The 26839-nt window shown below is 41.1% G+C and overlaps 1 protein-coding gene across 1 annotated transcript in view; it reads left to right on the top strand.

The window, feature by feature from the left end:
- The window catches only part of CENPE (centromere protein E), a 74071-nt gene that overhangs the window by 17833 nt on the left and 29399 nt on the right, over window positions 1-26839 (top strand). The window contains exons 13-24 of the mRNA XM_058193123.1: window positions 856-991; window positions 4619-4716; window positions 6358-6414; window positions 6500-6655; window positions 8414-8488; window positions 8631-8765; window positions 10350-10484; window positions 11903-12080; window positions 13897-14048; window positions 15100-15402; window positions 17669-17980; window positions 22430-22588. Of these exons, the coding sequence (XP_058049106.1) occupies window positions 856-991; window positions 4619-4716; window positions 6358-6414; window positions 6500-6655; window positions 8414-8488; window positions 8631-8765; window positions 10350-10484; window positions 11903-12080; window positions 13897-14048; window positions 15100-15402; window positions 17669-17980; window positions 22430-22588 (1896 nt within the window). The remainder of the gene's footprint in view (window positions 1-855; window positions 992-4618; window positions 4717-6357; window positions 6415-6499; window positions 6656-8413; window positions 8489-8630; window positions 8766-10349; window positions 10485-11902; window positions 12081-13896; window positions 14049-15099; window positions 15403-17668; window positions 17981-22429; window positions 22589-26839) is intronic.

Raw genomic sequence — 26839 nt, 5'->3', positions numbered from 1 at the left:
TAATGTCAAATCAAAGCAATTTTATTCACAGGGTTTTAAAAGTATATGCACAGTGTACAAAGTATAAAGTAAAATATTATTCAAATTAAGACAAAACTTGGTTATAAACAACATTTTTAGTTTCACCTCAAGGAGCAAGAATAAATAAATTATGTGGTGAACCCACTCTTGAGCAAACAAAATAAAGTTATCTGTGGGAGAAACATGGTGATCTCAAATCCACAGTATTTAATAGACTAACCCTGTGACTTATTGATCGTGATTGAGAATGCTAGTCTCAAATTTTTTTTCAAAAATTTTTCAATTTTTTTGCCAGAGAGTAAGTCAGTGTACCAAGTTTGGTTGAAATTGCTTGAGCTGTTCCAGAGTTATGCTGGAACACACAGAGACACAAACATACACACCAGTGGTGTCTTACCCCCACAGTACTTGTTTCCAGAGAGTAAGTCATCTGTGTACCAAGTTTGGTTGAAATTGCTCGAGCCGTTCCAGAGTTATGTTGGATCGTACATACATACATACATACATACATACATACATACATACATACATACATACATATGTCCTTTTATATATAGATAGATAGATAGAAGAAGAAGATAGATAGATAGATAGATAGATAGATAGATAGATAGATAGATAGATAGATAGATAGATAGATAGATAGATAGATAGATATAATGTACCTGTTATATCAAATCTTTTCTCAGATTACAAGTGTACTAAGACTTCACATCCCAGAATTCCTCAACCTGCAAGCTGGCTAAGAAATTTCTACCATGTTTGAAGTGTGGAAAAGCTTGGCCAATATATTGTGTATGTGTGTGCTTATTTTTATTTTATTCTTAATTTAAGGCTAAAAAGAAGAGGCGTGTGACCTGGGCCCCTGGACCTGTAAGCCAAGATGGGGGAAGTCCTTTCTTAGAAGACTTTCCTGGAAGAGCTAAACGCTTTAAAGGTTCTCTATCTTGTGTCACAGAGATGGAAGAATGTAAGTTCTTTTCCTAATAACTTGTTTCATTTGACTCCTGTATCTTAAAAGGAATATGCCAGTTAATAGTGGCTTGTAGCAAATCAAGATTTGTCATTCATAGAAAATTGCTAATAGTAAATGCCATCATATGCCTCTTTAGAAGGCATGCTTAACCTTAAAGACTCAAAGAGCCATTTGGACCCATTTCCTACAGAAAAGAAATCACTGGGAGCCACGAAACCTAGGTGTGGGATATGGAGCGAGTCTCCATTCCCTGCCGTCGCCCTTACCTTCTCAGGCCAGGCAAGGGGTGACTGGGAGGGTGAGAGTGAGAGGCGGGGCCAGCCAGTGGTGAGCCACAGCAGGGGGACAAAAGAGCCGCATGCGGCTCCGGAGCCGCAGGTTGCAGACACCCGATCTATAGGATAGAATAGGAGCAGGAGTAGAGGCTGAACAGAAATTTTAAGAACCAGTGAAGAAGCTAGACAGTTACTTAGAGGAACTTCAAAACTTATGGACTCATGACAACCAAAAGGAAAGGGAGAAGCTTCTTATTACATTTTAGTGATCTGTAGCTAACTCTTTTTATTTCTCCTCTAGTGACTTTAATTTTTAAAGTCACTAGTAATTTTTCCTCTTTGTTGGGGACACTGGGAAGCAGGAGAGTGTTGATTCACTGAACATTTGTCTTGACTTAGAAAGTGACTGATTTTTCTGTGATCTGAAGAAGTCAAAAATATTCTCTCTTTCCTTGGACATCCTGCCATAGATAAGGTTTCCTAGGCTACCTTTCCACAGATCGTATGATTGCAGCCTTAAGTTACATCCTGGAATGTGAATGTTCAAATTCTTCGTATTTAATTTTCCTGCAGAACCAAAATTTCTATTTGATAAGCAGCCTTGATACCTTCTATTTTAGGTTTCCTCTCATTCTCATGCCAAAGATCAGTTAGCGCAACTCTTGGAAGAGAAGAATTCTGTTCAGAAAGAGCAACAAGACAGGATAAGAGCACTCACAGAGATGTTGGTGACTTCATCCTCTTTTTTGCGAGAACGGGAGCTAAAGGTAAGTGTGAAGATTAAATCTTGCAGAAAGTTAGAAAACATTGCTTGTTTGTTTTGGAATTGTTGTGTTTGGGAGGCATGCTTAACCTACCTTATTTTCCAGAGTATAAGACGCCCTCTCCCCCCCCCCCCAAAAAAAAAGAGACTGACAATTTGGATGCATCTTATATACTGCAAATGTAGCTTTTTCGAAGCTTTGCCTCCTCCCTCCGACTCTCAGCTGTGCTGTAGCTTTTTTTTAAGAAGCTTTTTTTCAGCTCTAACGAGGCGCTAGCAAATGAAGCGATCATGCTTTGCCTGCTTTTCTCATTGCTTCTCTCTCCAGTTGTGCTTTAGAAGCTGTTTTTTATCCCCAAGTGTTGTGTCTTGCCCGCCCACAGAGCAGCCGGGGCCTTCTTATCTGCTCCCGAACACGGAGGAATGTATGCCTCCCTGCCCCAGCCCTGACTCCATGCCCAGGCAAACGGAGCAGCTAGACCCCTCCCCCTCCTCCACAGCATGTGAGCCTGAGGAGGGTTTATTACCAACAGCTGATTGGAGTGACCCTCGCATCAGAAGATTGGATAGGCGGAGGCAACAGAAGGAAGGGAGGGGCAGGCCTTAATGAGTGCTGAGTCATGGAGCCACACCCCATGGCCTATATAAAGGATCTGCTTTCTGGCAGTCTCTGAGTCAGGCAAAGTCGAACTTAACTTGCTGAAGTCACTTTCTGGTCTCCTGCCTGCTCTGAGGACTTTGCTAGGACTTTGGGCAGAGCTGCAGAGGCAAGCCTGATTCGGATTTCCCTGACCCGGCCGTCAGCGGAGGAGTGGGACACGACACCAAGTAGAAGTTAAAAAGTGAGTGCGCGCACTCAAAACCAGCAATCTAATTTGCTGAAGCTGACCAGACTAAGGATGCTAGCCAGATGAATACCTGGTAGGCAGATTTTTTTCCCCCCATTTTCCTCCCCAAAATCTAAGCTGCATCTTATACTCTGAAAAATACAGTACATGTCATTTGCCTGATACTGTTGAGTTCTGTTCAATATGAGATGGGCTCTGAAGGATGAAATTCCAAGCTTAAACTACAGGTGGTCCTCATTTAGCAATCTTTTATTCAGTGACTGTACTTACAGGAGATAGTTACAACCAGACCATGTACTCATGGCCATTGCAGCATCTCCACAGCCACATGATCATGATTTGTGACCTTCCTTGCTGGCTCTCTACAAACAAATTCATTTGGGAAACCAGCAGGAAGTTGAGGTCAAGAGTGTTTCCTCACTTAATCACCTGGACAGTCTTCACTTAACAGCAACTGGGACATCCAGAACTGCTGTCACTGAGCAGCATAGTCACATGGTGTTTTAAAGCAGGGGTCACCAATCTTTCAGACCTCAGGGACCACTAAATTCATAATTTTAAATTCCGCGGACCACTAATATGATCTGCCTAATGACGGCTGAGTGGGCGTGGCAAGATGGTCATGTGACTGGGTGGGCGTGGCCAACTCAATGTCACTCACAGAAGGGGCACCTTGCCAGCCTCTACTCACCTCTTTCACTCACTCCTCTCCTACCCGCCCGGGCTCCTTAGGGCCCCAACAGGAAGCAGTTGTTAAAGCTAAGCAGCCATCATGAGAAAGAGTTGGCAAAACAGCTGGCTCAGTTCAAATTGGATCTGACCAAGAAGGAGGCTCAGCAGAAGCACCTCACCGAGGACTAGGAGCATAGGCTTTCCAAGCAGAGGGAAGACCTGCGGGAGTGCAAGGCCAGGTACCGGGGCCTGGAGGCTCAGCGGGCTGAGATGTTCAGCCAGTTCCAGGCCATGAGGCAGTCCCACTTGAACAAGGCCCTCCAGCTCTTTGCCACCAGCCTTCACTCAAAGCCCCAGACCAGGAGGCCAAAGCAGACCCCAAGTCAGAATTCCTGCCCCACTCCGACCCACACAAAAAGACCCCAAAGGGGGAGATTCTCTGCAGCAACACAAGCATTCATTGTATGTATTCGTCCCAGGGGCCATAGTTTGATTTAGTGCAATATAATATAGTGCAATATAAAAAATGCAAATAATTTTTCTGTGGACCACCAACATTTTCTCGTGGACCACCAGTTGGTGACCACTGTTTTAAAGTACATCACTTAACAGAATTTCTGGTCCAAATTAGCATTGTTAAACAAGGACTACCTATACCAAGTTCAATTTCTCTCTCAGTTGCTCTTAAAGAAATCTGAATCTGGCAGCTGTCTCCAGAGATTGAAAAGACCCGACTTTCTAAATATATTGATCTGGCAGGTGCTTGTGCCCAAGGCACTCAGCACAACAGGGCTAGTATAAAAGCTGTATTGCTCACTAGGACAAAAGCTACTTCGTGGGATTAAACATCTTTCCAAATCAAACGGGAAGGAAAAGACCAAGCTTAGGTTCCATAAAATTCAGTTATCTGATATAAAAACTATTTAAAGTCTATTGGAATGGTTGCCGCTTGGTGAAAATTAAGGAGACCAAAAGTAGCTATTTTCTATAAAAATAATCCATAGAATTTCCATTTCCATTTAATTTGATACATTTTGGGGTTGGGGGTGTTTTTAATTCTTAGCTGTCTCCTCGGAATTCTCAGAATATGATGATCAGTGCATGACAGCCAGTGTTATAATGCCTGAGGAAGAATGGATCCCAGGATCCGAAATAAACTTTGTAAGTATTAGGGGCTGATGGGGAAAAAAAAACAAGTAGAATTTGCTGAGAGGGTTGGATATATTGTTGAATCAACTTTTCCCATGCAGTGGGCAAACATGCTTCACTGGGGTGTAGAATTGTACATTAAGGGAAAATAAAGCTTGTCAAAAACTCTTCCCCATTTTCGTGTCCCACCCCCACTCCGACGAACGAGTCAAGGAAGTCCGTAACAAACTTGGCAACAAAGCCTCTGCAACTTGCCAAGTTCCTTCGAGGTTTATCAGGGCAGGCAGGAGTCCAAGTTGTGACTTCAGCAATAGAGTCCGATAGCAGCAAACTAGATGAGACTTTGCTTGACTCAAGGTTGGAATGCCAAAAGCAGGTCCTTTATATAGGCTGTGGGGTGTGGCTCCATGACTCAGCATTTATCCAGGCCTGCCCCTCCCTTCCTTCTGCTGGCGTCGCCTCTCAGATCTCCGGAAGTGAGGATCCCCCCCACTCTGAATTGTCTTCAGCTGGATCTGTGTCAGCATCTGGGAAAGGGAGGGGTCAGAGGGAGTAGGCCCGAGCAATTCCAGCAGCTGGCTGGCTTCCTGCTCTGAAGGTTGAGCCAAAGGAACACACACTGTATGAGTGAGATTTATTGGGCTTCTCCTTTCACTCCTGGAATCCACTCCGGGCATGGAGCCAGGGCCGGGGGCTGGAGGCATGACAGGCCGTTCATCTTCATTATCAGACTCGGAGTCTGATAAAAGGCCCGGTTGGAGATGGGAGGGGCCCAGCTGAGGAGAGGAGGGAGGAGGAGTCACAACACCCATTGCCTCTGTTTTACGCCAGCTGTCTTGATCTGCCTGTAAAGGAAAAAAGGGAACAGGTTCTCTTATTATTATCTTTATTACTAACTAGTTCTATATTATTACAAATCCAGTAAAATAAATGTAATTTGCATATTTGTTGTTAGTTGCGAAGTCGGTCTGACCCATCGTGACCCCTGGACAATGTTCCTCCAGGCCTTCCTGTCCTCCACCATCCTCTAGAATCTATTTAAGCTCATGCCTACTGCTTCAAAGACTCCATCCAGCCACCTCATTCTCTGTTGTCCCATTCTTCTTTTGCCCTCAATCTTTCCCAGCGTTAGACTCTTCTCCAGTGAGTCCTTCCTTCTCATTAGATGGCCAAAGGATTTCAGTTTCATTTTCAGGATCTGGCCTTCGAAAGAGCAGTCAGGGTTAATCTCCTCTAGGACTGACCGGTTTGATCGCCTTGCAGTCCAAGGGACTCACAGGAGTCTTCTCCAGCACCAGAGTTCAAAGGCCTCAGTTCTTTGGCGCTTAGCCTTTCTTATGGTCCAACCTTCACAGCCATACATTGCAACTGGGAAAACCATAGCCTTGACTATACGCACTTTTGCTGGGAGGGTGATATCTTTGCTTTTTAGTACGCTGTCTAGATTTGCCATAGCTTTCCTCCCCAGGAGCAAGCATATTATTTCCATATTATTACGTGTAAAAAAAAGAGCTTTTCTTCCAGCTGGGAACATAATTTGATGATGAAGCAGAATGGTTTTAGTCAACAATCCCTTTTAAGTTCCATTACATTTGATGTTTTGCAAAGCAGAAGAATGTTGTTGTCTGCTGAAATGTTGTTTTTTTGTTCTAGACTCCTAAAGACTTTGCCGAGTCGGTTCAGCTTTGCCAAAGCCTCTTGGAAGAAAGGGTGAGTCATTTTTGTAAGTTTCAGGATATTCAGCCAGAGGTTATGGGTAAAATATGTAATTTCCTCCCATTCCTTTCTGGTCTAGGATAATGCCGTCACTGAACAGCAAACCATAAAATCAAAATTTGATAGTGTGTGCTTGGAGAAAGAACAGCTGACCTATGAACTCTCAGAGCTGCGTGAGAAAATCTCAACCAATGAGTTTATGGCCCTTGAGAAAGTGGTTTCTAAAGAGCAGGAGGTGAGAAAAAAGGATAGTTTGCAAATGAAACATTTCCGTAAGTTTTAAAGGCTTGCATTGTGAAGTGCAGACTGAACGCCACTGCAGTTTTTTCAAAACATGTAAAGTTATGAGATTTTTTTCAACTACTTTATACAGGTAATCCTCGAGTTATGATAGTTCACTTAGTGACCGTTCGAAATAACGTGCTAACACTCCCTAAGTATTTATGACACAGTCTCGAAATTACAAATGTTGCAACACTACAGCAATCGTTCACCCTCACGAACAACCACAGAGGCAGTGCAATATTCACCCTGCTTATTTCCCGCCCCTCCCCCAGGCTCCCCAAAATTGCTCTCCCCTTCCCCTCCCCCAATCCTGCCGCGCCAGACTCACTTACCTGGCAAATATTTGTATTCTCTCTACTGTGGCTTCTATTGAGAGTGGGACAATTTTGTTTCCAGAATCCAATCGGCTTGCAAATGCTTTTCATGCACCAAGAATGAAATGTTCTTTTGGGGGGGGGGGTGATCTTGCATGATTTCAGATCGCCATTTTCTGCAAAAGCGGATGGATTCCTGTAGTTGCACGAGATCCAGTCTCTGCGTAAAACATTTGCAAGCCGACAGGATGCTTTGAGGCAGCACAATTTTTAATCTATACTTCTAATGCATTCTAGTTGTTTAGGACTTTAGTTCCCAGATTTCCTGATCAACACATCTGGAGACAGTGCTGGATAGGAAATTGGGGGGGCAGGGTTTATCTGGAAGACATAGATTAAGGCAAAGTGTTTGAGGCACATGGCACTATAACCTTGCTCTGCATCTTACTCAAGGATTATCTGGGAATACGTGTTTTCTCTCTCCCAATTTGAAAGGAAGATGAGACATAAATGTACTAATTTTAATGGAATATAAATTACTAAAGTAGAATTAAACTACTTTTTTTTTCCAGAAATTTTTATTGAATTTAAAAAAAAAAAACAAAAGCAGTGGACTTTGCTCCACGTCTCTGGTTTTTAACATCTATGTCAAATTTAATTTACTATGTCATGTGTTCTCAGTTTATATATAGGTTTACATATCTCCTGATTCCATTTATATCAAGTATATACCATACTATTACAACTCTATACATATTTAATAAAACTATTCTACCCTCATAAATACAATATACATTGATATATACATTTCCAGACACTCCTTATCCCTACTTTCTGGCATTCTTCCTCCTCTCAAACCAGTCATAAAATTTATTCCAGACCTCATAATACCTTGAATTAAACTTCTTGTGGCCAACCATGAAATATTAATCTTGCAACCAAGATATTGTACTTTGAAAGTCTGAGAAGTAATAACAGTTACTGGATTTACACACCTTACAAAGCTAAGCTTTGCTTTTGACTAAGTACACATAATACATTGAGCCATGGTTCCACAATCAACCACAATGATTACATTTGAGATGAGCCAAAATATGGCTTATTTAATTTTGGCTTAATGTTATGTATAAACTAAGTCATTATTGCACAATGCCATGTACAAATCTAGCCACTCTGGTACAGAGATTGAAATTTTTTGTTTCCTGGAATTTTTCTCCAGTTTAAGATGCATAAGCAGTATTTCCTGCAATAACAACTAGATGCTTATGTAAAATTGAGTGGTTCTAACAATTTTTTATTGCAAAGGCTGCTTTTCTTTCTTATGGTGATGGCAGGTAAACTAAACTGATGGGTGCTTCATAACTGCTTTGCTATTTGCTCCACTTGCTCCACAGATGCAACTAATACATGAAATTACCAACTTAAAGGCTATAATTTCAAATGCAGAAATATACAATCAAGACCTTCAGGTGAGCTGGTGGTGGTTGCCTGGCTTCCTTTTTTTTTTAAGAAAAAAAAATGGAATGGCGATATGAATGGGGATGATTCCTTTGTATTTAGTATAGCATGTATTGAACGTGTTTGAGATACATCTTTTTGTTTGTTTTATAGCAAGAAATAAACTCAAAAGACATGCAGTGCAAGGAACAAGAGGAAAGAATCGCAGCATTGGAAGAGCACAATAAGAAACTTAAAAGCCTTGTAGAAGAGTTTAAAAAAGACAAAAATGAAACAACCATTTTAGTAGTAAGTCAGAATCTTCTTAATTAATTGTGTATTTAGTAAGTGAACCATGAAAAGCATATGTTTGTGTATTTGATTTCTTTGTTACTAGTTGAAGTTCTTATGAATAGCTACATAGAATAGAATAGAATAGAATAGAATAGAATAGAATAGAATAGAATAGAATAGAATAGAATAGAATTTTTATTGGTCAAGTGTGATTGGAAACACAAGGAATTTGTCTTGGTGCATATGCTCAGTGTACATAAAAGAAAAGATACCTTCATCAAGGTACAACTCTTACAACACTTAATGATAGTCATAGGGTACAAATAAGCAATCAGGAAACTATCAGTATAAATTGTAAGGATACAAGCAACAAAGTTACAGTCATAAGTGAAAGGAGATGGGTGATGGGAATGATGAGAAGATTAATAGTAGTGCATATTTAGTAAATAGTTTAACAGTGTTGAGGGAATTATTTGTTTAGCAGAGTGATGGTGTTCTGGAAAAAACCGTTCTTGTGAATAGTTGTTCTGGTGTGCAGTGCTCTATAGTGTTGTTTTGAGGGTAGGAGTTTAAACAGTTTATGTCCAGGATGTGAGGGATCTGTAAACATTTTCACAGCCCTCTTTTTGATTCGTGCAGTATACAGGTCCTCAGTGGAAGTCAGGTTGGTAGCAAATGTTTTTTCTGCAGTTCTAATTATCCTCTGAAGTCTGTGTCTTTCTTGTTGGGTTGCAGAACCAAACCAGACAGTTATAGAAGTGCAGATGACAGACTCAATAATTCCTCTGTAGAACTGGATCAGCAGCTGTTGTTAAGTGAATCATTGCAGTTGTTAAATGAATGACATTATTGAGTGAACCTGGCTTCCCCATTGGCTTTGCTTGTTAGAAGGGTACAAAAGGTGATCATATGACCCTGGGACACTGCAGCTGTCATAAATATGAATCAGTTGCCAAGCATCTGATTTTTGATCACCTGAGTATGGGAATGCTGTAACAGTCATAAGTATGAAAAACGGTGATGAGTCCGCTTTTTCAGTGCCATTGTAACTTTGAATGGTCACTAAATGAACTGCGGTAAGTTGAGGACTACCAGTATATAAATTTTCTGTAAATCAATGTGATCTTTTTCATATAAATATAATAGCATGGGTTAGCATGTTATGGCTGAGGATGCATTTCTAAAGTGATTTCAATTTTCAGAGTTGTGGAAGTGATCATAATTTCTCCAAAGTGTGAACATTTTGCTGATACTTTTGTCCTGTTCTGAGATAACCAAAGTGGCAAAATGGAGCCAGTATAGCATAATATATAGCGGGGGTTTCAAGCTCACTGGCCGCGCCCCCGCCCGGTTTAGCAAAGTGGGGGAAGTTGCAATATGTCATGTGACAATGCAAGTTTGATACCCCTGGTATATGAGCTCTGGTTTTTGAAAATTGAAAGTCATCATGATTGCAAAAATAAATTTATGAATCATCTGTTTTGGTTTTCCTGACCATAATCCATCAACCTTACAAAAAAAAAAAACCAGTTTTCATTTTTCCTTGATAGAATATTTATCTCTGCTTAAACCACACTATCACATTCTTCATGCTTGCAGCAAACGCCAAGGAAAAACCGGGATGAAGTGCAAGAATTAAAGCAGTCTCTCAGAGATGCTGAAGAAGTTGCCCTGGATGCCAGGAAAGAATCTGCATTCCTCCGAAGTGAAAATCTAACACTGAAAGAAAAAATGGTAAAAAAAAAAAAAAAGTAAAAATTTGCTGCTGAAAATCGGTTCTATTTAAAAAAAAAAAACCTTCAAAACTCTAGAACATGTTTGTTTGTAAAATAGCTATTTGTTTTTCTTTGGAAGACTGTTATGTGAATGGCAAACAAATTGATTAAAAAAAACCTTGAGGCATCTTTCCCCAGGATCTGATATACATGCAAAAGAAGGAGCCTACCGCAATAGAATAGAATAGAATTTTTTATTGGCCAAGTGTGATTGGACACACAAGGAATTTGTCTTGGTGCATATGCTCTCAGTACACATAAAAGAGATGTTCATCAAGAATCATAAGGTACAATACTTAATGATAGTCAAATAAGCAATCAGGAAACTATAAATATAAATTGTAAGGATACAAGCAACAAAGTTACAGTCATACAGTCATAAGTGGATGGAGATGGGTCATGGGAATGATGAGAAGGTGAGAAGATTAATAATAGTGCAGACTTAGTAAATAGTTTGACAGTGTTGAGGGAATTATTTGTTTAGCAAAGTGATGGCGTTCGGGAAAAAACTTCTTATGTCTAGTTGTTCTGGTGTGCAGTGCTCTATAGCGTTGTTTTGAGGGTAGGAGTTGAAACAGTTTATGTCCTGGATGCAAGGGGTCTGTAAATATTTTCACAGCCCTCTTTTTGATTTGTGCAGTATACAGGTCCTCAATGGAAGGCAGGTTGGTAGCAATTGTTTTTTCTGCAGTTCTAATTATCCTCTGAAGTCTGTGTCTGTCTTGTTGGGTTGCAGAACCAAACCAGACAGTTATAGAAGTGCAGATGACAGACAATAGAGATTTAAGCTTAAGATCTCATATCATCTTATAGATTATGCTGCTTTATAATTCCTAGAATGAATCTAGTTACAATTTGAAGGGTGTGTGTGTGTTAAGGTATTGAGATTTAAGAACTGACCAGCTGTAAATCTGATGCAACTGTAAAGCTGGTGCAATGAAGATGAATCAGCATTGGTATTGCCGGTTGTAGACTACAAAGGGGTCCACAAGAGTTTTTACCACTTTAAGGGGTGTTTATAAAGGCAGCCAGGAGAGGGCGTATTCTCTCCTTGTGTCTGGTATTCTTTGCTGAGTTCTCTGTGTAGAGTTAAGAAGAAGATTGCTTGCTTGTCAGGTATTTGCCAACCACGTATATTTTTGTATATAAACCACTGTTAAATGTCTAAGTCTCTGTGTGCTGTGTTTTGCTCCTGGGTTTTCTCATAATAATAGTCATGCTGCAAATGCTCTGACTGTGTGTGTGAGAGAGGTAATGCTGCCTAATATGGTTTTCCTGTAAGCCAGAAAGCTGAAATCACAGAGCAAACTGTGTTGTACATTGCCAATTCCTACTCGGATGTTCATGTTTATACTACGCTAACTCCTTCCCACATAGAACCAGCTGTCAGAGACTTACAATCAAATGGAAAAAGATCTTGAGAAGTATAAGACCCAATTAGAAGCTGGAAAAGTCACCTATAAAAAAATGCAGTCTGATCTCCAGAAAGAACTACAATACTACTTTCAAGAAAATGCAAAGCTGACATCTCTGGTGGAAGTTAACAATTCAAAAGGTACTGTTCACAGAAACCACTTCCTCTGTCCTTTATAAAATCCTAAAGGCTGAGAAAAAGTTTTATAACTTAATCAGTAGAATGCTGGTAGAAATACTGGGAGTTGTAATTCCAGTACATGTGGATTGGGAAAGGCTGCATTAAATTAATTTGTAGTGTTTCGGGAAGGCTTTTGAGAAGTCGGAATGGGAAAGTTTCTTGTTTTTTCTGTCATGTTGTTTTACTTTTACTCTTTTAGGTTTTGTTTGTTTAGTATGTGGCTTTGTTTGCTGTTATTTCTTGTGCAGTTTGAGCCTCCTCCCCTTTCCAAATTGAGATTTAAAAGAAAAATCTAGTGAAGGAGATATCATAGCCATTTGTAATAAAACCATCAAAAGGTTTTGTAGTATTTTAAAGCTTATCAAATATACTTTAGGTTTTCATTTACCTCATAGGCATTTGATGAGACATTTAATTTAGTTGCAGGATCTCTTTCAACAAAACCATTGCAGCTACAGTGAAAAAAATATTCTCAGTTATTTTTCCTCTTAAAATGGGTTGCATGTAGGAAGGACTCTGGAATCCCAATTTGTACTTGCCTTCCTATATTTAACAAAAAGGATATAACGGCTGCTCTAGAGTTTCAAAATTAAAGATTGCTCTGAAAATCAGAAGGTCATAGCTGTGAAACAGGAGTGAAGCTCAAAATGGAGAAAGAAAACTGCATAACTAAGAAAAGGAACAGAGAGGAAATAAACCAAACTGTATGAGCAGCAAAATTTTACTTTTCAGGGATGTAAGGGAGAGTGGCTTTTGTTGTTGTGTCACTGGTTTTTGTTTCTTTCAGCATTGTCATTTGCTAAACTGAGGATATAAATTACTCTGTATTTTAACAAGAAATTTCACTTTATAAAAAAAAAACCTGGGGTTGTAGCTCAGGGATAAATTGGGGATTCGGTGGCTAAGACACTGAGCTTGTCGATCGAAAGGTTGGCAGTTCAGCGGTTCGAATCCCTAGTGCCATTTAACAGGGTGAGCTCCTGTTACTTGTCTCAGCTTCTGCTAATCTACCAGTTTGAAAGCATGTAAAAAATGCAAGTAGAAAAATAGGGATCACCTTTGGTGAGAAGGTAACAGTGTTCCGTGCGCCTTTGGAGTTTAATCATGCCGGCCACATCACCATGGAGATATCTTTGGACAGTGCTAGCTCTTCGGCTTTGAAACTGAGATGAGCACCGCCCCCTAGTGTCGGAAATGACTAGCACATATGGGCGAAGGGAACCTTTACCTTTTATTTCTAAGACTACAAAAATTCATGAAAACCAAAGATCCATTGATGATATTGGCTCCCCATGATGTAGCTTCCTATGTATAGAACCGTGATGGCGAACCTATGACACGCATGCCACAGGTGGCACGTGGAGCCATATCAATGGGCACGTGAGCATTGCCCTAGCTCAGCTCCAGGCCCATTTTTCGCTCTTCCCAGGCTCCAGAGGCTTTCTAGGATCCTGGGGAGGGCGAAAACAGCTTTCCCCATCCCAGCCTCAGGAGGGCCTCCAGAGCCTGGGGAGGGCGAAAAACGGGCTTACCAGTTCCACCATGCCATTGCGTGCCAAAAGCTGGGAGAGCACAGGGGAGTTGCATATGTGCAGGGAGGCAGGGCGCATTGAATTATGGGTGTGTGCACATGCATGCACGAAACCCCCCCCCCTGTTCTCCCCCCACTTTCGGCACGCAACGGCAAAAGGGTTAGCCATCACTGGCATAGAACAATCCAGTCAATATAGCACAGTTGTCATTCATTTTTATGATAAGTTTGGCCTCTCTTTTCCAGACTTGTTACCATATATGGAGTTGGAAGGGAAAATGGAAGATTTAAAAAATGAGCTGAATAAAGCTTTGGAAGAGAACGTGAGTTTAAAGGAAAAGTTGACTGATTTATCAGACGCAAACTCTGGAGCAGATCTTGAAATCTTACACAAAGAGGTAAAAATATTGCATGAATCACTGGGAATTATTCAGTACCATTTTATATAGCAAGACTTACATTTTCAAGTGAAATTGTTTTCTCTTTTCAGAATAAAGTTTATTTTCTTCACTGTTTCCTAAAAGATCGCTAGCGCTAGTGAGCTATTTCAGCATTGTAAACGGTTTTATTGACTTTTAACAGAATTTTGTGTCTACCAGTGATTAGTAGCTAGGGCTTTACACAGTGACTATGGAACATGGTCCTAGCAAAATAAGTAGTTGTTTCTTGGAGTAGCTTCCAAAGCAGTTACTCAATCCTGAAAAAAGAGGCAGCTGCTTTATTGATTCCAAAGCATTTGAAAATTGAATTAGAAATCACAGTGTTGTTTTGTCACATTATCTTCTGGTTTCTTTCATATTTTGAGAGTGGAATTTTGGGTGTTAGAGATTGCTAAAATTGGGGAATCCAGAATTTGTTAGAAGATAGGATTGATTGGCAATAGTGTGATAAGCAGTAATAGACTTCAGCTAGGAAAATAGAGCAAGCCTCTACGGATTTCTTTTTAACACTAAAGCAAAATAACAATAGATAACCTTTTGATTAGTTTTGGAATAATGACAGACATCAAATTGATTCCCCTTAGAGAAGCAAACCTATAAACCAGGGGTGGGTTTCAAATTTTTTTTACTATCGGTTCTGTGGGGGTGGCCTGGTGGGCATGGCTTGAGCATGGCAGAGGAAAGATACTGTAAAATCTCCATTCCCTCCCAATCCAGGGGAAGGTTACTGCTAAATCCACATTTCCTCCCAATCAGCTGGGACTTGGGAGGCATAGAATAGATGGAGGCGGGGCCAGTCAGAATTTTTACTACCAGTTCTCCGAACTACTCAAAATTTTCGCTACCGGTTCTCCAGAACTGGTTAGAACCTGCTGAAACCCATCTCTGCTACAAACCCAAACAATTATCTTCCATTATTATCTAATTAATTTTTAAAACGTAACAAAAACACTTAAGAGCTGTTCTCCAATATTTTGTTCATAATGTATGCTTTTGGGCTTATTAACAGATTGCTGAAAAAAATGAAACAATTGCTCTGCTGATGTCAGAAAAAGAAATGCTGCTGTCTCAAGTTTCTGAAAAAGAGAGAATGGTTCATGAAGCAACTCAAGCACTGGCATCCAAAATGGATTTAGTAAATGATGAAATGATAAGAGGAAACACTGTAGCTTTTGAAGAACCCAGACAGTCGTGTGATAGATTGGAGCAGAAATCCTTGGTTGTGGCTGAAGAAGAGAAATCTATGAAAACACAAATAGATCCCTCTTCCAATGGAAGTCTCAATACGTCCATCAGTTATAATACCCAAGAAGTAAGTGCCCATTTTATAATATGATAAGTCAATAAATATATTGTTGGATCTTTTGATGTTTTATTTTTGCCTGTACCTGCTTATGTTCAATATATTAAATTGTGTTTAACATATATGCTATAATTTCCTGAAAAATCAAAGCTATCTAGCAAAATTGAAGAATTACAGGAGAAGGATTTGGAACATTTAATTGATGGTTAGGAGCCAGCAAGGATTGTATTTGATGATATCACTAAGTAAGGCCAAAATTATTGGTCTTTTAGGGAAGTTAAGAGTGATAACAGGCATATTGTGCCTCACAAATGCTGAGTATGGCCATTTCCATCCTTAAGTTCATTTTACATGTGCTTTTCAGAAAAATGCAACTAAACCTTGCTTGTTTTATTGCTGAATGTTGGTATTCATTCATAGGAATATTTTTTTTGAGAAAAATTAGGCAATTAATCATTGGAATGACTTGCTTGTAGAAGTTGTGAGTGCTCCAACACTGGAGGTTTTCAAGAAGAGACTGAACAACTACAGTCTTTGTCTGAAATGGTATAGGGCAGTGATGGCTAACCTTTTTGCCATTGCGTGGCAAAAGCGGGAGTCGTGTGCATGCGCATTGACACCCATAATTCTATGCATCCTGCCATGCGCCCCCATGCCCTCCCCATTTTGGCGCACAGTGGGCCTGGTAGGCCTTTTCATTCTCCCAGGCTCCAGAGTTTTCTAGGAGCCTGGGAGGCAAAACAATTGTCTTTTATATCCAATGTACTGAGAATTCAGGTCTAGGACATTCAGGCTCCTACCCTTGGCCGTGCCTCCTTCTCCTCCAGCCTCCTGCCTCAGCCCATTTACAGCCAGTTTTCCTCCTCTGCTTGCCCTCCCACAGCCATTTGCCCTGGCCAATGGGCCTCCGGCCCTCCACCCCGCACCCTTCAGCTGGAGGCCCATTGGCCAGGGTAAATGGCTGTGGGAAGGCAAGCAGAGGAAGAAAGCTAAACTAGAATAGTACATGATGCTTATTTAACATGAAACTGTTAATTATGTTGTCTTGACCTAATTCATACATGCTATCATGATAAACATAGAGGTTTCTTTTAGACACGGCATGTTGTGTGAATGTAAGAACTACAGTATGTTTGGTTAAATCTAGACTTAGGATTTGGAGCATTGTATGAATCTGTACATTGTATCCCAAGCTACAGGAAGTATTGGACCCACTATACTTTGTGTATAGAATTGCATCTGGGAACTCAGCCTAATGTGTTGGAACCTAGGTGCCTCTTGGCTATTACGTTGTTATTGCTTCATTTAATTTTTCAATCTCACACAAAGTGGAATGGAATTATCTGCTGCTGCTTTAAAGGAAAAGATTTAGCAGGAAATTTCCTAAGGCAAAACAATTGTCTTTTATATCCAATGTACTGAGAATTCAGGTCTAGGACATTCAGGCTCCTACCCTTGGCCGTGCCTCCTTCTCCTCCAGCCTCCTGCCTCAGCCCATTTACAGCCAGTTTTCCTCCTCTGCTTGCCCTCCCACAGCCATTTGCCCTGGCCAATGGGCCTCCGGCCCTCCACCCCGCACCCTTCAGCTGGAGGCCCATTGGCCAGGGTAAATGGCTGTGGGAGGGCAAGCAGAGGAAGAAAGCTGGCTGTAAATGGGCTGAGGTGGGAAGCTGGAGGAGGAGGAGCGGCCAAGGGTAGGAGCCTGAAGGTCCCATTCCAGATAATTCATTAATCATGGATACAAAACAGATTGATGCATTAGTTGATTTATCATCTGTGAAATACCTTTTCCGTGATCTCAGTATCTCTACACCTAGTAACAGTCCCACATATATTCCCTGGCTCTGGATGCATCTACTATTTTTTATACTAAAAATTGAAGCAGGGATTAAGTATGGCTCTAGCCTGGTTCAGGGTATACTCAAGGCTGCTAGTAGTCTTAAATCTTTGTCTCTCCATAGTCTCCGCCATTATACTGTATTAACTATCCATACAAGAGGATCATTGTTTAAGAGAATAGTGTTACAATACACTTAGATTGTCTTTGTGGTAGTGGCATCAGTTTTACTTATATTTATATATTTTCAAGTTATTTGATGGTGGAAAGAGAATGTGGAGGAGGGGAAATGATTCTTAAGTATTTGCAAGGGATTAATTAAGATGATTGCAAAACAAAGTTAAACCCGATTACAACATTTGACAACTTTTGATGCTGCATTTTCAATATATTAAATTGTGTTTAACATATATGCTATAATTTCCTGAAAAATCAAAGCTATCTAGCAAAATTGAAGAATTACAGGAGAAGGATTTGGAACAAGAGGAGCTACTCACACTTAAAGAACAATTGGATGAAGCTCATCAAAAGCTGAGTGAAATGGAAGAGCTCAAAGATCAGTTGAAGGTTTGGGAGTCTAAAATGGAAGCCGAGGAGGAACAAAAGTCAGACATCATAGAAAGACTTCAGGAAAATCAAGAAAAAATAAGAATTCTGACCCAAGAAACAAGTGACTTCAAACAAAAACACGAAGCCCTTGAGAAGGAGAGAGATCAGCTCAAAGAAGATATACAAGATACCATCTCGATGGTAAGTTAAACATGGCAGAGAAACAGACAAAAGTAGGTGACTTTATTATTATGGACCATATTTATTCTTTTGGAACATTTAATTGATGGTTAGGAGCCAGCAAGGATTGTATTTGATGATATCACTAAGTAAGGCCAAAATTATTGGTCTTTTAGGGAAGTTAAGAGTGATAACAGGCATATTGTGCCTCACAAATGCTGAGTATGGCCATTTCCATCCTTAAGTTCATTTTACATGTGCTTTTCAGAAAAATGCAACTAAACCTTGCTTGTTTTATTGCTGAATGTTGGTATTCATTCATAGGAATATTTTTTTTGAGAAAAATTAGGCAATTAATCATTGGAATGACTTGTTTGTAGAAGTTGTGAGTGCTCCAACACTGGAGGTTTTCAAGAAGAGACTGAACAACTACAGTCTTTGTCTGAAATGGTATAGGGCAGTGATGGCAGCTTTTTGCCATTGCGTGGCAAAAGCGGGGGGAGTCGTGTGCATGCGTACTGACACCCATAATTCTATGCATCCTGCCATGCGCGCCCCCCATGCCCTCCCCCATTTTGGCGCACAGTGGGCCTGGTAGGCCCTTTTTTCATTCTCCCCAGGCTCCAGAGTTTTTCTAGGAGCCTGGGGAGGGCGAAAACAGCCTTCTCCAACCCCCTCCAGAATCTGGAAACTGCCTGTTTGCTGACTTCTGGTGGGACAGGAAGGCCTGCTTTTGAGCTCGCATTCCAATCGATAGGGCTCCGCATGCCACCTGTGGCACGTGTGCCATAGGTTCGCCATCATCAGTATAGGGTCTGCGAGCAGGGTGTCAGACTTAAAGACCTCCAATTCTGGTACCTTCCAACTCCGTTGTGCCGTTCGGTTCTGTTACCACATGTAACATAAAATTGTCCATTGTTGTATTAAGAAAACAAACAAGTGTAGGAGAAAATATTATTTGCACCCCACAGTATATTTTGTGATAATTCTAATGCATGCATATGTATATTTTTCTATCTTTTTATGAAAGAATATTGAAGCCCAGGAGGGGTTTAGGAATGCCCAGGATTCTTTGAAACAGTGTCAGAAGCGCATTAAAGAACTTGAAGAAACTATTGCAGAGAAAGACAAACAGATTTCAAGGGTTCAGGAAACTTTAGAGTTCACAATTGCTGATCAAAAACAGCAGGTAAGAAATATCTGAACTGAAATTTATTTATTTATTTTATTTATTTATTAGATTTTTATACCGCCCTTCTCCCGAAGGACTCAGGGCGGTGTACAGCCAGAATAAGAACAAAATATATACAATTTAAAACAACATTTAAAAAGAGCAAATTTTAAAGGCTGATTATTAAAATTAGATTTAAAATTTTAAAAATATTAAGAATACCCAATTAAAATTCATCAATAATTATGCCAGTCCCGCTTTAATGAATAAATATGTTTTGAGCTCACGACGGAAGGTCCGAAGATCAGGCACTTGACGCAGGCCAGGGGGAAGTTCGTTCCAGAGCAATGCATTCTGTCAAATGCATTGACAGAATGAAGTTTTGGTTAAGTTTCTTGATCTGGGATGTAGATTTTCTGTTAGATTAAAGGCTGCTTATTTATTTCCTCCAAAGAATTTACGGAATAATATATTCATTGCAGATATTGCAGATACTGAAATTAATGGACAACTTGAAAGACGTCTTGGTAAACAAAACTCAAGATGAAGGAGATATAAATCAGATTGTGCTTGTTATTGTTGTTCTTAGTTGCGAAGTTGTGTCCAACCCATCACAACCCCATGGACAACGTTCCTCCAGGCCTTTCTATCCACTATCCTCTGGAGTCCATTTAAGCTCACGCCTACTGCTTCAGAGACTCCACCCAGCCACCTCGTTCTCTGCCATCCCCTTCTTCTTTTGCCCCCAGTCTTTCCCAGTATTAGGCTCTTCTCCAGAGAGTCCTTCCTTCTCATTAGGGGGAACTACAATTAAAATCCAGAGAAAAGGTGGGGGAAGGAGGGAAAAATTATACATGGTTTCAATATGGACAATTACAAGCTAGATGGAAATTAGATCAAAAAATAGATGTTAAGCAAACTGAGGATAATTTGTTAAAACAAATGAGAGATCAAGGCCAACGGCATATTAAGAGGTTGTATAATGTATTAGTAGAAATAGACTCAGAGACTGAATTGGTTAAGGATTGTATGATTAAGTGGGCACAAAATTTTCAGCAACCAATAATGTTGGAAACTTGGGAAAGAATTTGGGTGAGGAATGTTAAATTTACACAAGCGCAAAATATGAGAGAAAATTTTTATAAGATGTTTTATAGATGGCATTTAGACCCCAAAAAGTTGTCATGTATGTATCCTAATGTACAGGCTAAATGTTGGAGATGCAATTGTGAAGATGCCACTTATTACCATATATGGTGGACTTGTAAAAAAGTTAAAGCATTTTGGATTAAAGTATGGTGGATCATGCAGAATATTTTGAAAAAGAAGATTAAGTTTACCCCGCAGTTCTTTCTACTAGGAATAATTATGGATTGTACAGCTATAGAGACTAAATTGATTTTGAACTTAATAACAGCTGCAAGACTTTTGATTGCTCAATATTGGAAGAAAGAAGAATTACCTACAATTGAAGAATGGACACTCAAAGTATCAAATCTGGCAGAAATGGCAAAATTTCTGCTTACTTGAAAGACGTCTTGGTAAACAAAACTCAAGATGAAGGAGATATAAATCAGATTGTGCTTGTTATTGTTGTTCTTAGTTGCGGTTGTGTCCAACCCATCACAACCCCATGGACAACGTTCCTCCAGGCCTTTCTATCCACTATCCTCTGAGTCCATTTAAGCTCACGCCTACTGCTTCAGAGACTCCACCCAGCCACCTCGTTCTCTGCCATCCCCTTCTTCTTTTGCCCCCAGTCTTTCCCAGTATTAGGCTCTTCTCCAGAGAGTCCTTCCTTCTCATTAGGGGGAACTACAATTAAAATCCAGAGAAAAGGTGGGGGAAGGAGGGAAAAATTATACATGGTTTCAATATGGACAATTACAAGCTAGATGGAAATTAGATCAAAAATAGGTGTTAAGCAAACTGAGGATAATTTGTTAAAACAAATGAGAGATCAAGGCCAACGGCATATTAAGAGGTTGTATAATGTATTAGTAGAAATAGACTCAGAGATTGAATTGGTTAAGGATTGTATGATTAAGTGGGCACAAAATTTTCAGCAACCAATAATGTTGGAAACTTGGGAAAGAATTTGGGTGAGGAATGTTAAATTTACACAAGCGCAAAATATGAGAGAAAATTTTTATAAGATGTTTTATAGATGGCATTTAGACCCCAAAAAGTTGTCATGTATGTATCCTAATGTACAGGCTAAATGTTGGAGATGCAATTGTGAAGATGCCATTTATTACCATATATGGTGGACTTGTAAAAAAGTTAAAGCATTTTGGATTAAAGTATGGTGGATCATGCAGAATATTTTGAAAAAGAAGATTAAGTTTACCCCACAGTTCTTTCTACTAGGAATAATTATGGATTGTACAGCTATAGAGACTAATTTGATTTTGAACTTAATAACAGCTGCAAGACTTTTGATTGCTCAATATTGGAAGAAAGAAGAATTACCTACAATTGAAGAATGGACACTCAAAGTATCAAATCTGGCAGAAATGACAAAAATTTCTGCTTACTTGAAAGACTATACACAAGAAAAATATATTTTAGAATGGAAAATGTGGATTGATTATATTCAAAATAAGTATCAGATAAAAAAATATCGAATAGCATATGAGTAAATTTAGGAAATATTTTGTATTAGATATATTTCTGAAAGAGAGGGGAATTGAGAGTGTGATTATGTGTGGAGTGATTAGAGATTATAATTTAGGAATTATTTTGGATTATGATTGTTAGTTTTGATACCCTGCATTTTGTTCTGGGAAGTCGGGATGGGGGGTAAGGGGGAGGGGAATTGGGGGGTTGAGGGTAGAGGATGGAGTGATGGTTAAAGTACAGGGATTATTGAAGATGTATAAATATAATTAATGTAGGGTCGGGTCTGCCCAGTTACCATTTTAGAACGGTGGGGAGGGAGAAAAGAGGAGAGAGTAGGAGGTAGGAAAGAGGAGAAGAGGAAGGAAGAGGGAGAAAGAAGGTGTAGGGTGGAGGGAGGAGGGAGGAGAGGATGTAGATAAGAGAAGGAGAGGAAGGTCTGGAAAGTAGAAGAAGGTAGAAGAGGGAAGAGTGTTAAAAAGGGGGGTGGTGACTGGGCAAGCCCGACTAATTGTATATAACTGTACATTGGATGAGCTGTTTGATATGATTGTAAAAATAAAACTTTTTTATGAAAGAAAACAAACAAGTGTAGGAGAAAATATTATTTGCACCCCACAGTATATTTTGTGATAATTCTAATGCATGCATATGTATATTTTTCTATCTTTTTATGAAAGAATATTGAAGCCCAGGAGGGGTTTAGGAATGCCCAGAATTCTTTGAAACAGTGTCAGGAGCGCATTAAAGAACTTGAAGAAACTATTGCAGAGAAAGACAAACAGATTTCAAGAGTTCAGGAAACTTTAGAGTTCACAATTGCTGATCAAAAACAGCAGGTAAGAAATATCTGAACTGAAATGCATTGACAGAATGAAGTTTTGGTTAAGTTTCTTGATCTGGGATGTAGATTTTCTGTTAGATCAAAGGCTGCTTATTTATTTCCTCCAAAGAATTTACGGAATAATATATTCATTGCAGATATTGCAGATACTGCAGATACTGAAATTAATGGACAACTTGAAAGACGTCTTGGTAAACAAAACTCAAGATGAAGAAGATATAAATCAGATTGTGCTTGTTATTGTTGTTCTTAGTTGCGAAGTTGTGGCAGTTGAAACTCCTAGACTGTTGGTCATGGGGGATTTCAACTTGCCATCAACTGGCGTGGCATCCTCGACAGCTCGGGAGTTCATGGCTTCCATGACAGCCATGGACCTGACTCAATTAGTGGACGGCCCCACCCACATCGGGGGAGGCACTCTAGATCTGATTTTTGTCTCTGGCCAGTGGGTGAATGATCTGATTTTAAACGATTTAGTTATCGAGCCTTTGTCATGGTCAGATCATTCTCTTCTTCGTCTGGACTTTCGGGCCGCTACTCACCACCGCAGGGAGACGGAACCAATGCGTCGGTTCCGTCCCAGGCGCCTGATGGACCCAGAGAGGTTCCTGATGGAGCTTGGGCCGTTTCCCGAGAACCTGGCCCGCGGCATGACTGAAGAACTAGTCGCGGCCTGGGAACAGGCCGCGGCTGGAGCTTTGGACCGTGTCGTGCCTTTGCGGCCTCTGACCCGGCGCAGATCTCAACCAGCTCCTTGGTTCTCCAAGGAGCTGAGGGAGATGAAACGCCGGAGAAGATGCCTAGAGAGTGCCTGGAGATCCAGCCGTTCTGAGGCTGACCAGACACTAGTTAGGTCCTATAGTAGGACCTACCTAGTGGCATTGAGGGATGCGAAGCGTTCTTATGTTTCCTCCTTCATTGCGTCAGCAGATAACTTCCCGGCCGCCCTGTTTCGGGTTACCCGCTCTCTCCTTCAACAGGAGGGGCGGGAGGACCCATTACAAGAGCTTGCCGAGGAGTTTAACGGTTATCTATACGGTAAAATCGTTCAGCTTCGGGATGGATTGGATGAAAATTGGGTAGATCCAGGCGAGAGTTTCGAGACTCGTCTTGTTGAGACTGTTCGGGATAATTTTGACCCTGTGACTCTCGAGGACATGGACAGGTTGCTGGGAAGGTTGAATGCCACCACATGTTTACTGGACCCGTGCCCCTCCTGGTTGGTGCTGGCCACGCAGGAGGTGACACGAGGCTGGCTCCGGGGGATTACAAATGCTTCTTTGCGAGAGGGGGTCTTTCCCGCTGCCTTGAAAGAGGCGGTGGTGAGACCTCTCCTCAAGAAGCCTTCCCTGGACCCAGCTGTTTTAGGAAATTACCATCCAGTCTCCAACCTTCGTTTTACGGCGAAGGTTGTAGAGAGTACGGTGGCACGTCAATTACCCCAGTACTTGGATGAAACCATCTATCTAGACCCGTTCCAGTCCGGCTTCCGGCCCGGATACAGTACGGAGACGGCTTTGGTCGCGTTGGTGGATGATCTCTGGAGGGCCAGGGATAAGGGTTACTCCTCTGCCCTGGTCCTATTAGACCTCTCAGCGGCTTTCGATACCATCGACCATGGTATCCTGCGCCGGTTGGAGGGTTTGGGAGTGGGAGGCACCGTTTATCGGTGGTTCTCCTCCTACCTCTCTGACCGGACGCAGACGGTGTTGATAGGGGGGCAGAGATCGACCCCGAGGCGCCTCATGTGTGGGGTGCCGCAGGGATCGATTCTCTCGCCTCTCCTGTTCAACATCTATATGAAGCCGCTGGGCGAGATCATCAGTGGTTTTGGGGTAAGATACCAACTACGCTGATGATACGCAGCTGTACTTTTCCACCCAACGAAGCTATCGAAGTACTGTCCCGGTGTCTGGAAGCCGTACGGGTCTGGATGGGGAGGAACAGGCTCAAGCTTAATCCCTCCAAGACGGAGTGGCTGTGGATGCTGGCACCCCGGTACAGTCAGCTGCAGCTGCGGCTGACTGTTGGGGGCGAGTTATTGGCCCAATGGAAAGGGTGCACAACTTGGGCGTTCTCCTGGATGGGCAGTTGTCTTATGAAAACCATTTGACGACCGTCTCCAGGAGAGCTTTTTATCAGGTTTGCCTGATTCGCCAGTTGTGTCCCTTCCTAGACCGGGATGCCCTATGCACGGTCACTCATGCTCTCGTTACCTCTCGCTTGGACTATTGCAATGCTCTCTACATGGGGCTCCCCTTGAAGAGCACCCGGAGACTCCAGTTAGTCCAGAATGCAGCTGTGCGGGTGATATAGGGAGCAGTTCGGAGTTGCCATGTAACACCCATCCTGCGCAGACTGCACTGGCTGCCTGTTGTTTTCCGGGTGCGCTTCAAGGTATTGGTGACTACCTTCAAAGCGCTCCATGGCTTAGGACCAGGGTATTTACGGGACCGTCTACTGCCATCTTCTATCTCCCAGTGACCGAGGCGTTCTCACAGAGAGGGACTCCTTAGGGTGCCGTCAGCCAAGCAATGTCGACTGGCGGCCCCCAGGGGGAGGGCCTTCTCTCTGGGGGCTCCTACCCTGTGGAACGAACTTCCCCCTGGACTTCGACAACTATCCGACCTTGGGACCTTTCACCGCGAACTTAAAACCTATTTATTCCGTCTTGCTGGACTGGCTTGATTTTTAAAATTTTAATTTGCTTTTATGGGTTTTTAAATTTTTGTAAATTTTATAGGGTGTTACTGTATTTTAAATTTGGCCAATTGAATAAGTTTTTTAAGGGTTGTTCTTAGTATTGTATGTGTTGTTCTTTTTGTATTTTATTTTGGCTGTGCACCGCCCTGAGTCCTTCGGGAGAAGGGCGGTATACAAATTAAAATATTTTTATTTTTATTATTATTATTATTATTTGTTGTTGTTGTTTTTACTGACTGTATAGAGCTTCTCCATCTTTGGCTGCAGAGCACATAGTCAATCTGATTTCTGTGTTGACCATCTGGTGATGTCCATGTGTAGGTTTGTCTCTTGGGTTGGAAAAGAGTGTTTGCTATGACCATCGTATTCTCTTGACAAAATTATATCAGCCTGTGCCCTGCTTCATTTTATACTCCAAGGCCAAACTTGCTGTTATTCAAGTTATCATTTGGCTTCCTATTTTAGCATTCTGATCCCCCATGATGATAAGGACATCTTTTTGGCATTAATTCTATAAGGTGCTGTAGAGCTTCATAGAACCGGTCAATTTTATCCTCCTCTGCACCAGTGGTTGGAGCATAGATTTGAACTATTGTGATATTTTCCTTGGATTTGAACAGAGATCATTCTGTCATTTTGGGGATTGTATCCCAGTATTGCTTTTCCTATTCTTTCATTGACTATGAAGGCTACTCCATTTCTTCTGAGGGATTCTTGCCCACAGTAGTATACCTGATGGTCATCTGAATTAAAGTTACCCATTCCTGTCCATTTTAGTTCGCTGATTCCTAAGATGTCGATGTTCAGTCTTGTCATCTCTTGTTTGACCACATCCAACTTGCCTTGATTCATGGATCTTACATTCCAGGTTCCTATGGAGTATAGCTCTTTACAGCATTGGACTTTCTTTCACTACCAGATATATCCACAGATAATCGTCCTTTGGGCTTTGGCCCAGTTGCTTGACTCTTTCTGGAGCTACTAGTACTAGCCCTCTGCTCTTCCGCTGTAGCATATTGGACACCTTCCAACCTGAGGAACTTATCTTCCAGCGTCATATCTTTTTGCCTTTTGGTACTTTGGTACTTTTTGCCTTTGGTAAGCTCCATGGGATTTCCATGGCAAAGATACTGGAGTGGGTTGCCATTTCCTTCTACAGTGGATCACGTTTTGTCCAAGATCTTTGCTATGACCTGTCAGTCTTTGGTGGCCCTGCACAGCATAGCTCATAGCTTCATTGAGCTATGCAAGCCCCTTTGCCACAAACACAGTAATCCATGAAGGGGCAGATTGTGCTAAAAGTCAACAATGAACTTCAGCAGATTAAGGAGCAGATTGCAACTCTCTAGCAAGAGAAGGTGGCACTGCAACCCCAACTGGAGGATTTGGAAAAGGAAAAGAATCAGTATCTAGAAAGCAACCAAATGGTACATATCAATCAATTTATTCATTGTTTTGGCCCTGTTGTAACAAATAAGATAAAACCTACACCAAAATGCCCAAACATTAATAAAATATAATAATAAAATATTAAAATGTACCA

The sequence above is a fragment of the Ahaetulla prasina genome, chromosome 8 (genome assembly GCF_028640845.1).
Source record: "Ahaetulla prasina isolate Xishuangbanna chromosome 8, ASM2864084v1, whole genome shotgun sequence".
Taxonomy (NCBI): Eukaryota; Metazoa; Chordata; class Lepidosauria; order Squamata; family Colubridae; genus Ahaetulla; species Ahaetulla prasina.
The sequence above is the reverse complement of the archived record's forward strand: the minus strand, read 5'-3'. Positions and strand labels throughout refer to the sequence as shown.